The 14,444-nt window shown below is 40.9% G+C and overlaps 1 protein-coding gene across 7 annotated transcripts in view; it reads left to right on the forward strand.

The window, feature by feature from the left end:
• ABLIM1 (actin binding LIM protein 1) overlaps positions 1–14,444 on the forward strand; it is a 323,364-nt gene that overhangs the window by 274,737 nt on the left and 34,183 nt on the right. For 6 of the 7 annotated variants that reach the window (XM_043518178.1, XM_043518174.1, XM_043518176.1 and 3 more), the window contains exons 11-12: positions 2,989–3,024; positions 4,314–4,443. In XM_043518178.1, the coding sequence (XP_043374113.1) occupies positions 2,989–3,024; positions 4,314–4,443 (166 nt within the window). Of the gene's footprint in view, positions 1–2,988; positions 3,025–4,313; positions 4,444–12,532; positions 12,548–14,444 lie in introns of all 7 variants that reach the window. The other variant, XM_043518173.1, reaches the window with a different exon arrangement.

Raw genomic sequence — 14,444 nt, forward strand, 5'->3', positions numbered from 1 at the left:
CCAGTCTCTGGAGCTGGCTGGGTGCTGACTACTCTGAATTTTGGGACCTATTTATCAGGCAGAAATGCTCTATGGCAGCAGAGCAGATGAAAAGCTGCTTCAGCTGTTCCTTGGGCAGCTGCTCTGCCCCTTGTTTTCGTCTTCTCTGTGGTTCCAGGCACAATATAGGGTAGCATTAGACTTTTCCTTTTAATCATTTTTAAAATGGCTATAATAGTCTCTCTCTAATCTAATCAGTTCATTCCTTGATAAATCCCTGTACTGTGTCTTTAAAAGTCTACAATGAAAAAAGTTTTCACATAGCACCATCTAGTGGAGGCCAACCAGCTAGTAATTTAGTTACGGTGGCTATGGGAGTTAGTTGGGAAGTGAAGCTAAACTCAGGATGTGAAGTACTGTGGGTATTAACTTGTTAACATAATAGATACACAAATAGGAAGAAATCATTTTGTAATATATAGTGGCATTAGAAAGGTTTGTTGTTTGGGTATAAATATACATCTGGGCTGACAGTTGAAGATGTTTATAAGCGTTCCGAATGTTCAAGCTATACAGAATCCACAAGTCTGCAATTTCTCTCCCACTGTAGTGCCCTGATCGGTGTAGGAGTTGGGTTTCTTGACTTTTGGTGCATTAATTATTGTGGGAAGTTGCTTTTCATCAGTATTCCCTTTATTTCAAGAGACTATAGCACTGAAGGACCCTGACCATCTACTGCTGCTTATATCGCCGCTGTTGTAATCTGGAACAGTTTTTTCTTGAACCTCTCTACTGCTGTACTAGAGAGAGACCAACCCAACAGTTCTAAAGCAGGGAAAATTCTCATTGAAGTCAATGAGAGTTTTGTTGATATCAGGACTAAAGGCTTAATCCCAGAAATGCTAAAACTACTATTACCCTGCCAATAAAATGACCCATGTAAATGTGGTGTAACTGTGGTGTGTGATGATCTAGCAAAACACTTAAGGTCTTGTGTAACTTTAAGCACCTGAGTATCCCTGTTGATTTTTAAGGGCCTGTCTTCACTACTGGTGGGATCGACACTGCAGCAATCGATCCACCTGCGGTCAATTTAACGGGTCTAGTCAAGACCTGCTAAATCAGCCGCCAATTTCTCTCCTGTCAACTCTGGTACTCCACCAAAATGAGAAGAGTAAGGGGAGTGGAGGGGAGAGTTTTTCCCATTGCCTCAGCATGGTGCGGGACCCGTGGTAAGTAGATCTAAGCTATGTCAACTTGAGTTACGCTTCTAATGTAATTCAAATTGTGTAGCTTATATCGACTTTTGCCTGTCGTGTAGACCTGCCCTAAGGAACTGTAGGTGAAATCCTGGCTTTATTGAAGTCAATGGGAATTCTTCCATTGACTTCAGTGGAGACATGTTTGATCCCAACTGCTTTTTTGAATCAGGTTAGTTTTGAAATCATTACGTTCCATTTGCATCAGTTTACTCCCCTGAACTTTTCCCTTTTTGCTTCTAAATATGCATCTCAGTATATTTTAAACTGAATAGTTTAAAGACTTCAATGTGGTAGAAAGCCAGACACGTGGTCATATAAAGGCATGTGATAAATTGCCCATAATGAAATGTCATGCACTCAAGCCAAAACAAGTCACAGATGTATCTACATACTTTGCAATCATATGTGACACCAACTCCTTTGGAGCTTGTAGTATTAGAGCAGGGAGTGTGTAAGAGAGAGCTTTATTGCACTTCATATCCGCATTGTCTCACTGGTCAGCTGATGTGTGTGTAGGCCTGAGGGACTCGCATCCACACTTGCTACCAGTGATTCTGCATACGTTTCATACCGTTACCATGGTATGTTGTTATGACAGATAGGCCAGAACCAGCAGTTTTATCACTGAAACACAATCTTATGAGCTGTATAGTTTTGCAATAACTGTGGTATTATTTAAAAGCACCAGCTGGGCCTGAGTTTACTCTGGCAGTTAAATAAATAATACTAATGTTTAGTACATATGAAAAACATTTTAAATTCTAATCTTTAGGGGAGGAGAGATTGTCTTGTGATGAAAGGCATGTGACTGGGAATCAGATGTGGCTTTTATTCCCAGCTGTACCACCAACTTTCTGTATAACCTTGGGCCTCACTTAAACAAAACAACCTCCCCCCCTTGTGCCTCAGTTTCCCCATCTGTATACTAGGAACGATAGCACTTCCCCAGCCTTGCAGGGGTGTTGTGAGATGAAAGGTGCTAACAAAGAGCAATGTAGTCTTATTTTTTCTGTCCATTTCCTTCACATATATGTAATCCCAATCTGTTCTCTCTCATGCATAAGTATCAAAGAGCACGGAGCTGATTTAAAGATCAAGCACATGAAGGAAATACTGTTGACAAGGCTTTGGGGACAGGTTGACCTTGGCCAGAAGGTGAGGGGGGCTGGAAAATGTGCCTGACACTGAAAATGGGAAGTTGTCCTCAGTGGCGTTGTATACATTTTATAGTGGGTGTGCTGAAAGCCATTGAACAAAACTGTAAACCTATAAGATGGAAACCACTTCAAGGTGGGGGAACTTCTGCACCCCCCAACACCCTTAGTTCCAACACCCCTGGTTGTCCTGTATTTCTGGTGCCACTCAAAGCCCTCAGTTAAGATGAATTTACTTTTGATTTCCACTTTAAAGCTTTCTGGATACAAACATAGTTATTACACTAATAACACCTTTTGATTTTTCATCTTACAGCTACCTTATAATTACCAACATTGTTAGATGGTTCAAAGACAAAAATGCAGGATATTTGACTGAATTAATCACACTTGCTTTTTGGTGGCCAAAAACTTAAGCTGCTTCAGAGCCCAGGCCCTGGGCAGCATGGAGAAAACCCAACTTCAGGGCTAAAATGGCCCCAGTTACTCCTATGCTTTTGGGGTCTAAACACACCTAGGTGTTTAGATCAGCATTTGCTGGCAAAGCAGGAGTAAGCCTGTTTCTGTAACATTCTCTCTTTCATGTCTTGCAGTCTCCAAGGACACTGTCTCCCACCCCATCTGCAGAAGTAAGTCTGATGGAGCCCTTTGGGCCAATATGTCATAATTGCTAGAATTATTGCTGCCAGGAAGTGCAGTTATTGATTGTTCTAGGCAGCCCAGTTCTATTTGCTATTTACATAGCACAGCTTTTTTGATTATTGAAAGTACAGGAAAATCAAAAGAGGACATTTAGTGCTATCTGCCTGATTGCTATGGAGAATGAAGCCACTGCGGGATTTGATGTCTGCAAAGTAAAGACATTTATCAAAGTCTATACAGCGAAAGTCACTTTCATGAATTCTTTTTTGTTGTGGCGCATAAATCAGAGCCAAATCAGGAGCAGTGCTGATTTACAACACCTAAAGATCTGTCCCTAAGCATCTGAATACTGTACACAGTTTACCATTAAAATTTTTGTGAGAAAACATTACTCTGGCATTCCTCTAGAGGGTACTGTGAACCATTATAGTGACACGCAACACACGTAAAGACAAGTTTCAGAGTAGGAGCCGTGTTAGTCTGTATCCTACATGCATCCGATGAAGTGAGCTATAGCTCATGAAAGCTTATGCTCAAATAAATTTGTTAGTCTCTAAGGTGCCACAAGTACTCCTTTTCTTTTAACACATGTAAAGGCATTTGTCAAGATTTTAGAGTTGCTAGCCCTATACAATATATACATTATCACTTGTTCTGTTTTCTTAAGTAAAATGTACGCTCACTTCTACATGCTTCCAGTTCTATAGTAATTTTATGAACATGCTTATGGTCTTGGAGTTTTCCAGTTGCACTTCTCCCACAGGAAAGGTGTGTTGCAGGGGGATTGTTTGCTTTTTTTTTGTTCCAAGATTTACAAAAGTGACCAGTGATCTTGGGTGCCTCTGTTTTTGGAAGGCCACATAAGAAACATTTAAAAGGGCCCGATTCTTAGAGGGTGGTGGCTGAGCCCTGAAAACCAGGCCTTCTTAAGGAATCTCAGGATGAAACACCCCAAGTCACTTGTCGCATATGAAAATTGAGGCCTAAGTGTTACTTACCAGAATTTAGCCTGCAGGTCAGATGGAATTATAGGACTCTAGAACTTAGCTGTTAGTCTCTACAGCAGTGGATTCTATGAGAGAACTTTTGATGACAGATAGTACTGTGTGATGATGAAACAGACATTAAGATGAAAGGATGTTATTCATTTAGCAGGTTCCACTGACATCTCGAGGCCATTGAAAGCCAAGTGTAGTTGGCAAATTGTCTGGAGTACACTTAAGCATTTTTATTATTATTATTATTATTAATTCTTCTAATGCTTCTTATTCTTCAGGGTTATCAGGATGTTCGGGATCGGATGATTCACAGGTCAACCAGTCAGGGCTCTATTAGTTCTCCGGTGTATAGTCGACACAGCTACACTCCCACAATGTCACGTTCCCCTCAGCATTTCCACAGACCTGGTAAGAGCAACTGCATCAGCGATTTACAACTTGAAGCATTGTATTTCTTATTACGTCACTTAATGAAATAGAGAAGAAACTATTAATTGTTTAGCACTGAAAAGCTAGTGGCAAATTTTAAAACTCTCATTCCTATTTATTCCTCTCATTCTTTGACAAATACAAGACCAATTAGTGTATGAAGGTATTGTAAATTACTCACCTGTTTTATAACAAAGTCGAATTAGGAATATTTTTATGTATTTGAACGTAAACCATTTTTTGCTGTATGAAATTCAGGGAGGCTGCCTTGTGTCTGAAGGAAAACAATACATCTTGGAAATAAAAATCATGGCCTAAGTTTGTAAAGTGACTAGTGATTTTGGGTACCTAACACCTTAGGGACTCCTGATTTTCAGAAAGTGCTGAGCATGCACCCTCTAAAAATGAGGCCCCTTTAAGGTGTCTCAAGGTGGGCACCCAAAAATTCAGACACCCAAAATCACTAGTCACTTCTGAAAATTTAGGCCCATATTTGCCAAGTAGAATTTCTTAATTAAAAGCCTAGTCTGTTGCCAAGGACTACATTTAAATAATATGGATCTAACTTATTCACTCAGAAGTAATACAGTTGCATGTAAAAATAGACAAATATACACACTGCTTCAGGTCCCCAGTGCATTCATAATTATTCATTGTATGTATGAAATATAAGCATATGTTTGCATTTTTATAAATACACGTTAGGCAATCATTTTGTTGAAATGTGGTTCTAAAGGTTATTTTTAATCTACTTCTCCAGATATGTTTAGTTTTCACATTATATTGATGAAATAAAATCTTTGTAATGAAGTCTTAAATTAAGCAATACATACAGCTATATTCCCATCACTGATTTTGCAAGGGAGGGATAGCTCAGTGGTTTGTGCATTGGCCTGCTAAACCCAGGGTTGTAAGTTCAATCCTTGAGGGGCCATTTAGGGATCTGGGGCAAAAATTGGGGATTGGTCCTGCTTTGAGCAGCGGGTTGGACTAGATTATCTCCTGAGGTCCCTTTCAACCCTATATTCTATTCTATGAGCACCAAAATGGTTGGGATACCAAAAGGGCCATATGCAGTAGGAGCTGTATTTTTAAAAGTAGGGAATCTATGAAAGAATGATAATTGTGGAGTCTGAGTGACTTAATTGTCTTCTAGTGGTGGCGGGCTGAAAACTGCTAGTTACCTATATCAAAAAATACTTCATTTTAAGGACCTAATTTCATGATGTGGGACAAAGTCAATATTGTACATTACAAGATACTGATAACATGATGATGATGTTTTAAGATGTGCATTGTAGTTAAAACCAAAGGCGGCTGACAAAGTATAAAAAAGCTGCAAACTTCTGTTTAGTGCTATCAGATCTCTTAAGGTTTTTTACATTTTGTTTATGTCATTGATTTGGGCTTTATTCCAAAGTTTACTGTGACACCGAGTTTCACTATTTCAGTTAAAAAAAATGCCATGTGTTTGTGTAAAGTTCTTTCCTGTGGAACAATCTCTCTGTTTATATGTTCCCCAGCTTTCCTTCAATGTAGAGATGAGCTCAAGCCACAAAGTTTGGATGCAGATCTGAAATCTACCTAAATTTGTGGGGCACAGAGTATTTTGGGGGCTTTTGTTTCAGATCATAACTACTTAAATATCATATCTTTGGCTCATTTCCCAAGAAATTTGTATTACTCACTTGTTTCTGTTCTATACATAATACCATTTGCCTTTAGCATTCTTATTTTTTATCTTTCCAACATGCTTTGAACTAATCATTTGTAATGCTCTGTAATTCTCTCCCAGAATTACTGGAGTTGATCAGTTAAAGCAGTACCTATCTGATCACCTTATTGTTGGCAAGAACATAGATACTTTTTGCATGATTAAGCTGAGTTCTCTTACATAACTTCTTGCTTTGTCTGGCTCCAGGGCAACCCTTGAGAAAGAAGTGAACCACTTTGGAGTGGTCCCTTTTTGTTGACACTGCTAGCGCATTACATTTCTTTAAGCAATTCATGCTTTACATGTTTTACAAAAGTTTGCAGCCTTTTTCCCCCCCACCTCAGCTGCTCTTTGAAATTTCTTAAAACAATAGGAAACCTCTTGCATGCCTCTGGACTGCTGCTGTTTGGTTAGGCACTTATCAAAGCAGCTGCTTTCTAAATTAATTTGGATTCAGAATTTGTGATGTTTGCAGAGGATAACAGGCTGATTTCTGGTAAATCAGTAGCTCTATATGCCAGAGAATGTTGTACTAAATGGGACGTGCAATATAAATCTGAGCCTGTTTTCAAATACTTCCTACAACTTTGCATAATATTTTTGAACCCTGGTATTACTTTAACCTTTTGTCTTCCTACTTTTCAGACTCCTAATTGTTCAGTGGTGTTTCCTTTGAAGCCTCTTTCCCTGCCTCTTATTTTTTGTTTTTTCTTTGTTTTCATTTGGTCTTGCCCCACGATTCCTTGCTGCTGCAGAGCTGCTGTCTACTGGTGTGCAATGGTTGTCATACCTGCGCACTAGCAGTCTCAGCTCCACCCACAATGACTCCCGCCCTAACTCCCCATTCCGACACCACTTCATTCCCCATGTCACAGGTAAGGAGCCAGGCCTTTCCAGTTAGTGCCCTACAGAATGGAGATTTATTAGCATTCGGACAAAGCTAATAAGATGCATCTCCATAAGGTGGCCATTGGCTGCATAGCTCTCAGCATGCCTGCTAATGTGTCATTACACCTACAACTGTGTTAGACTGACATAGCATCTTCTCTCTGAGGAAATATGTCATTTCTAAGGGCCCTAGTTAAAGAGTCAGAATGTATATTGCGTGTAATAAATATACAGGAAAGCATTATCATCCACCACTTAGAAAAGAGATGTACTGAATTTTGCTTATTTCCATAGCAGTCTGTAATCCACATAGGACCTCTCATGTCCAATTTAATTCTTATTAATTCTGGATCCTTAAAATATAAATATTTAAGTTTAAAAACCTCCTGCTAATATTGCCTGGATGAGGTCAAGCCAGTTGAGAATATTGAATAAAAAGCTTTTACATCATATAAAGATCAACGGCAACAATGAAATGCATCACTGTTAATTATGACGGCACTGATTGCTGTCTGACCAAATGTTGTTAAAATCTCAATATTATTTTTTTGTCTAAAATTGTTCAAACTCTCTTCTGTTGATTTTTTGTGTGGAGGAGGGGGGATTTGTCATCTTTGCTTTCTGCCCCTTCATTGAGCTCATTCCAAATAGTTAACCTCTATTTCTGCTTCTCGCCTTCTGTGAAAGTTGTATTTTATTTTCATTTTTACTGGAGCAGAGGCCAGCTGGTGTTCTCATTTCCCCAACATGCTTGTGAAATGGAGAGTATCGGTTGGGTGAGGAGGTCACAATTTACATTTGCTGTGAGAGCTCAGGGAAGAGGCAGTAGCATGAGCTGAGCATATTTTATATTCCTGTTCTGTTGTCCAATGCTGACAGCATTGGTGTTACCAGTAAAAGAGTTTTAAACAGATTGTTGCCATGGTCTTTCAAGTAATGCTAATAAAGCTCAACCTTCTATTTCCCTCAAACACTCAGGTCAATGTTACTGATTTTGATCCTTTCATTTTTTTTAGATTTTTTTTTATTAATATGCACTTCCAACCCATTCCTTCCGATTCTTTTAATTGTGTCCCAGTAAGAAATCTCACTTCGTTCTTAAAAGATGGGGACCCTTAAAAATAGATGCACTGCTCATTTCAGCATGCAGTTGATCCATAAACTTTGCAATTTCAACATTCTTTTGCTGTAAATATAGATTAATGCTCACCCTCCTTCCAATGACACTTCTGTCCCTTTTCCATTACAGTTAAGAGAATAGCTTTTTCAAAGATAACACAGGAAAACTCTCTTCATATTCCTTCCCAATTGTTTTCAGTCATCTAAAAAATAAGAGTCCTGGAGGTTAAATCTGTCAATCCAAATGGGACACTAGGAAAAGGACGTGTTTCCTATAAGATAAATGTGTAGCAAAAAATAGAAGATTCCACCATTGTACCAGGAGATTTTGTATACAAAACTTTGGCTTAAGTAAGATTTATTGGGCTAGATTCTTAGCTGGTATAAATCAGCATAGATTAGCAAGGAAGTTGTATTGATTTATGTTAGCCAGAGATGTGGCACTTTGTTTCAATTTCCATTTATTTTATCATCAAAGAGGGGGAAATCTTCACTGTAACTAATCGAAAAGAAAAATGTTTCCCTGTTTTCAGTTGGACAACAAGCCTTAACTCCACTGGGAGGTGAGGGCACTCAGCACCTACAGAAAGCTCAGAGTTTCCCCAAGGATTGAATCCAACCTCAGGATTTTGTACCCTTTTTCCCAGGATCTAAATAATTTACAAAGGTCAAGGTACCGAATTCTACTTTGCAATGGGCCTGATTTTCCTGTCCCACAAGTGTAAATCCACTGAAGTCAATGGAGTTATATTGCTGCAAAGGTAGTATAAGTGAAGAGAGAAGTAGGCCTGATATATTGTACTGCAATATAATAATCCATACTACATTCTGTACTCTGCCTTCCTTGTGCCATTCCTCTATGTCCAAGTACCTTTCTTCCAGATCAGTGTAGCAGAGCACAAGGGAGCTGGCATTGGCATTATAGGGTCTTGTGAGAACTTCATGAATATGTAACCACATAAGGTGTCTTGTCTATCCCAGGTGTCTCCTTTTCAGGATAGATGGTGGAGAATAGCTGCATTTGACCACTATGCTCCACATTCATATATAATGCAGGGACAGAAAAAAACCCTCAGTCACTCTCAAATGGGCTTTGCAATCCTGTTTGTGGATACTTTGAAATGATGGATACACTTGGCCAAATTCAAAGGTGAGATGTAAAGTGAATTCCCATGCACTTGGTCAGACTCTCTTTCCCTATCTACCAATCTGTAAGGGCTGTTGTCATAGCCAGGGTGGTCCCAGGATATTACTGAGATAAGGTGGGTGAGGTAATGTCTTTTATTGGAGTGACTTCTATTGGTGAAAGAGCTTACACAGAGCTCTTCCAGAGGTCCTGGAAGCTTGAAAGTGTGTCTCTCTCAACAACAGAAGTTGGTTCAATAAAAGATATTCCACTTTCTCTCTATTGTGTAAGGGAATATAAATTGATGTAATTTATATGCTGATGAGTCAGAAGAAGGTGTACATTTTCTCTTCTTTAACGTACACCTTCCTGTTTGTTAGCATTGCTGGTGTGTGCATTAAACCAACATAAACTCACTTAGACCTGGTCTAAACTTAAAGTTGTTGTTAAGTTTAACTTTTGTTAAGGAGTGACCTAGTTATACCAGTAAAAGCCCTAGTGTTGACACAGTTGTATGAGTATAAGGGCTTGTCTACACTTACATTTTATAGCTCTCTAACTTGCTGGCCCAAGGGTGTGAAAAATCACCCCTCTGCGTGCAGCAAGTCTGAGCGCTTTAAAGTGCTAGTGTAGACAGGCTCTCCCAGCACTCGGAGCTAATCCCCTTGTGGAGGTGGATTACCAGGAGTGCTGGGAGAGCTTTCTCCCAGCACTTGTGTGCGACCACACTCACACTTGAAACGCTGCAGGAGCGTTCCCGCCGCAGCGCTTTGAAGTTTCCAGTGTAGACATACCCTAAGGCACTTTATACTGGTACAACGTATTTTGTTTTGCCAAACCAGAATAAACTATACTGGTATAAGGACTTTTATGTCAATATAACTGTGTCTACACTGGGGAAAGAGGGTTGCTGCTTTACCTATGGAGCATATACAAGCACACATCCATAGGCAAAACCTTGACCCCATTAAAGTCAATGGAAAGCTCCCATTGACTGGAATGGGGCCAGAATTTTGCCCCCTCTGCCTAGGATTTTTCAGAGGTCTTTCAGAGCATTGCAGAGCCCCAGCAGGCTCATGGGTGAACTGGGCCTCTGAGTTTAGAGAGGTCACCTGCCCTCCCAAAATGTGCCTGGCACTGGAGTGGTGACTTTAGACCTGTGTTACCACATGGGGCCACATCCATCCACACACACACACCCCCTCGATGTCACTCAGAGCACCATTCCCCAGTGCCTGCCTGTATGGTACTGACTCCAGTGCTCGCAGGCTGCAGCAGAAATTGAATGCTCTAACAGCCCTGCCCTAGAAGAAAGCTGTGCTTTGGCTTAGTTTCCTGGCTTTTTGCTCCACATAGGAAGTAGAGGCCAGAAATCCTTACAAATGGGTGGACGGTGGCTCACCACAGCCTGAGGAGGGCTGCAAGCTGGCAGGAGTTGTCCTGGCATGTTAGTGCAGTGGTTATTCAGAGGTGCAGAGACTCAGTGATAATTTGACAAGGATCTGGATGTGTCTGGGTATTTTAGCCTGTGCCTGGTTCTGTGAGCTTGGCCCTATTTCTGCATGGAAGTCATGTGGCAGTAACCATAAAGATCTGGAGCTGTCTGAAATGGGGCTTCTTTGGTCATAGGCATCCCAGAATGCACTGAGCTATGAGCCAGGCATGGGATTCCTAGACTGCTGGCTGCAAGACAGCCTTGCAAGCAAAGAAAGTAGCAGCGGTAAGCAAAACAGAGGGCAGCAGGACGATGGGGAATCTGCATGAGAAAGGCATATACAGATTGCCGTTCAGTCAGTGGTGCCTCTATGGGTGGGGCCAATGTTGGGCACGTCAGAAAGAACCAGAATCATGCAATATTATACAAAAGTTTTTCCTGACTCTAAATGGTTATCAGCTGATCCCTGAAGCATAAGGTACCTGAGCTTAGGAGGAGGATTAGGTAGTGAAAAGGAACAAATGGAAAGAGTTAAGAGAAGGGAAAGGTCTCTGAATTCCACTTCCCTGACTGCATCCCAATGATCTATGTACATTAAAACCACTTCCAATTTTCTCCTCATCTCCGGCCTGTTAGAGTTGATATTCCTAGGGGTTTGTTTCCTTCAGTGCTGGCAGACTGAGGGTATGGCTACACTGCCAAAAGAAAGATGCGTTCTTAGCTCAGGTTAGCTAACTTGGGTTAAACTATCAGTGAAGATGCTCGAGTTCCAGTCCAGGCTCCCTAATGGGCTTGAATTTAAGCTGCTTACTTGAATTAGAAGCTGAGTTGCTGTGTCTTCATTGCTATTCTAACCTGAGTAAGCTAACCCGAGTTAAGAACACACCTTTTTCTTCAGTGTAGCCGTTCCCTGAAGCGCTCCAGTGTGCTTTGTGGCTACATAACTAGAACTGCTGCAATGCTTTGGAAGTTTACAAAGTGCCACAACACAGGCTCATGTTTGAGGCAATATGAGACATGTTCCTTTGCAGACATGGAAGGAATCACAAAACACAAGCATACACCTAATGGCTGCACACCAGTCAGGGGTTATCTGGGTAGATGAAGGAGCAGGGGAGTGAGTCCATTTTTACACATACATGCACATTCATATGCACACTTTTTCCTTATATTCCAAAGAGACCATAGAGACAACTCACACACCAGAATTCTCTTTGTGAGGTCCATTATGTATGTTACTCTGAAAGTATCATGATAAGGAACATTTGCTTCCTGGAGCAGCATTCCCTAATGCAATGGCTTTCCATACGAGCACCCTCCTCCCATTTGGTCCCATGATCCGTGATACCTGTTGGGGTTGAGGACCCCTGTCCTAGACATTTTGAAAATGAAGCACACTATAGATTTCACTGGCTAGTGCCAGGTTTTCCCATTCCATTATAAACATGTTCTCCTTTTTAGTTGAATTTCACGGCTGATTTCATTTATCCAGTTCAAAGAAATTCTCCTCAGCAAGGAGCTTCTGGTACGTTTGGAGTCAGAAGAAAAGTAATTTAATTCTGCTGAAAGAGTGACCCACCTTCTGGTCATTACTGTTCAGATGATGTCCTGCATGTCTGGCAAAGCTTTTCTCCAGCACACCCCCAGATTGAGGTCTCCATCATGACTTGGGTCTCAGAGCTGATAAGAACCACCTTCCATTTCTGTTAATCCATTATGTTCTCATTTCATCCTTATTTTTTCCCGGGCTGTGTGTTTATTTTTTTCCCTCCTATCTTTCTTGCAGCTTCATTCTACATAGGTATGTCATGTCTCACCCATGTGATTATCCTCATGCATGCTGGGTGGGTGTGCTTTTTTCTCTCCATCTCAAAATCTGCATGTTTTTCTTTAACTCAAATGCTGAAATAACAAATTTTCCATTGCTCTGTCTAGCGAGATGTTAAATGGCAATACATTTAATGTAGTGGTGTTGCGGTAGTCCCTCCCCCTCTAGGTCGAAGGTTGGCCAGACTGCCTTACCAAATTGCTGCCTATTATCGGGGGAATTAGGAGACCAGGTGTTAGCGTCCTGACCGTTCTAACGGGGCTGAATCTCAAACAGTCTGTAGTGCTCTGGCCCTCAGGCAGGGCAGAGCAGTGGATAGTTCAGGGATACAGGCCCTCAAGGAAGGTGGGGCACCAAACTGTCTAAGAGCTTAACCCCCAGACAGCGCAGAGCAGTGAATAGTCTAGCATCCTAGCTCTGGCGGATGGTAGGCTAATACAGGCCTCCTGGCCTACAGTGGGATCTGAGGGGGTGAGAGTACAGTTTTATTTGCCCAGAAATTCTTTTCTTTTCACTCTGTATCATATCATATATGATGCAGAGCCAATATAATGTACAAGTTGTAGCTATTGGTGCTCTTCTTGCTAAAATACTAGTCTTCATAAACCCTTTTTTCTTAAGAGCCGTCATGATCTAAGCCTTTCAGCAGATCAAGCTATAATTCCATGTAACTCTTCTCAGCAAATTTTTAGGGACCAGGTTCTTGAGAGCAAATGATCTGTTGTAACACAGGACTCCACTTTCTCAAATTGCAGCTGCTGCTGTAACTGTATCTGAAGCTTTTATGCAGCACTACAAGGCTCTGGTACAGAAGTGCTGTGAAGTGCACCATTCTCTGCAATAGTGGTTAGGGTTTCACGTCTATCCACAGAAGCATCATTCATCACGAATGACAGGTGTCACTGGGAAGACATTACAGAGGAACCTCCGGGAATAAAACAGAATGGAAACATCTGTGAAGCAATAAGTGCAGGGAGACCTGATTCAATTCAGGTTACCCTGTCAATGGGGTCTGTTATAGAACTTATTAGTGATATCATCTGGATTCCTAGATGTGGGATTATCCAGCACAGTTTAGTCGATGTGATTGTGCTCACTAATTTGTAGTCAATATAGAAAGGGGTATAGAAGGGCTTCTTCAGATATTTACAGAACAGCTAATTATTTATGGAGGCACTAACACATTCACATTCTTGCAAAGCCACCCTCAGCCTTACCCCAGACATGGCAGTCACTTCTCTCTACATCCCATTTTCCCATCTGTCAAAATGATGATATGAAAGTCAGCCGTGACCCACCTTGATGCCATGTTGTCACCAACATTCAGCAGGCAAAATGTACCTCTTGAGAACAAGGTATGGATTGCAAGCTTCACTCACAAAAAACCCGTAATTTGCTTGCTGCAAGACTGCATAGTTCAAGAAGTCTCTTCTGATTACCCTTTCTCATTAATCGTTTTTCCTGCTAAATGCATGACTGCTCCCAACCAGTGGGAGCAGGAAGAGGGAATGACATGTCTGCATACAAGTTTAAAATATATCAAATTAGCTATGTTTTGAGATTTACAGTGGGGGTGGCAGTCTACAAAACACTGACCTTAATAAAAAGGAGTTTATAATGTTCTAATAGAAACAAGTCTCTGTCGGAAGTCAACATAGGCAAAATGATATATTCTCCAAAGCATGACTTCAGAACACAGTATTACATCCTTGAATTGCCACACACAGATAACCATAAAACCAATGAGGAGGCTTGTGGTACATTAAAAACTAACAGATTAATCAGATTAAAGATTAATTTGTTAGTCTTTAAAGTGCCACCGGCCTCCTCGTTGTTTTTGTGGTTACAGACTAACACGGCTACCCCTCTG

Source organism: Dermochelys coriacea, chromosome 7 (genome assembly GCF_009764565.3).
Source record: "Dermochelys coriacea isolate rDerCor1 chromosome 7, rDerCor1.pri.v4, whole genome shotgun sequence".
Classification (NCBI taxonomy): domain Eukaryota; kingdom Metazoa; phylum Chordata; order Testudines; family Dermochelyidae; genus Dermochelys; species Dermochelys coriacea.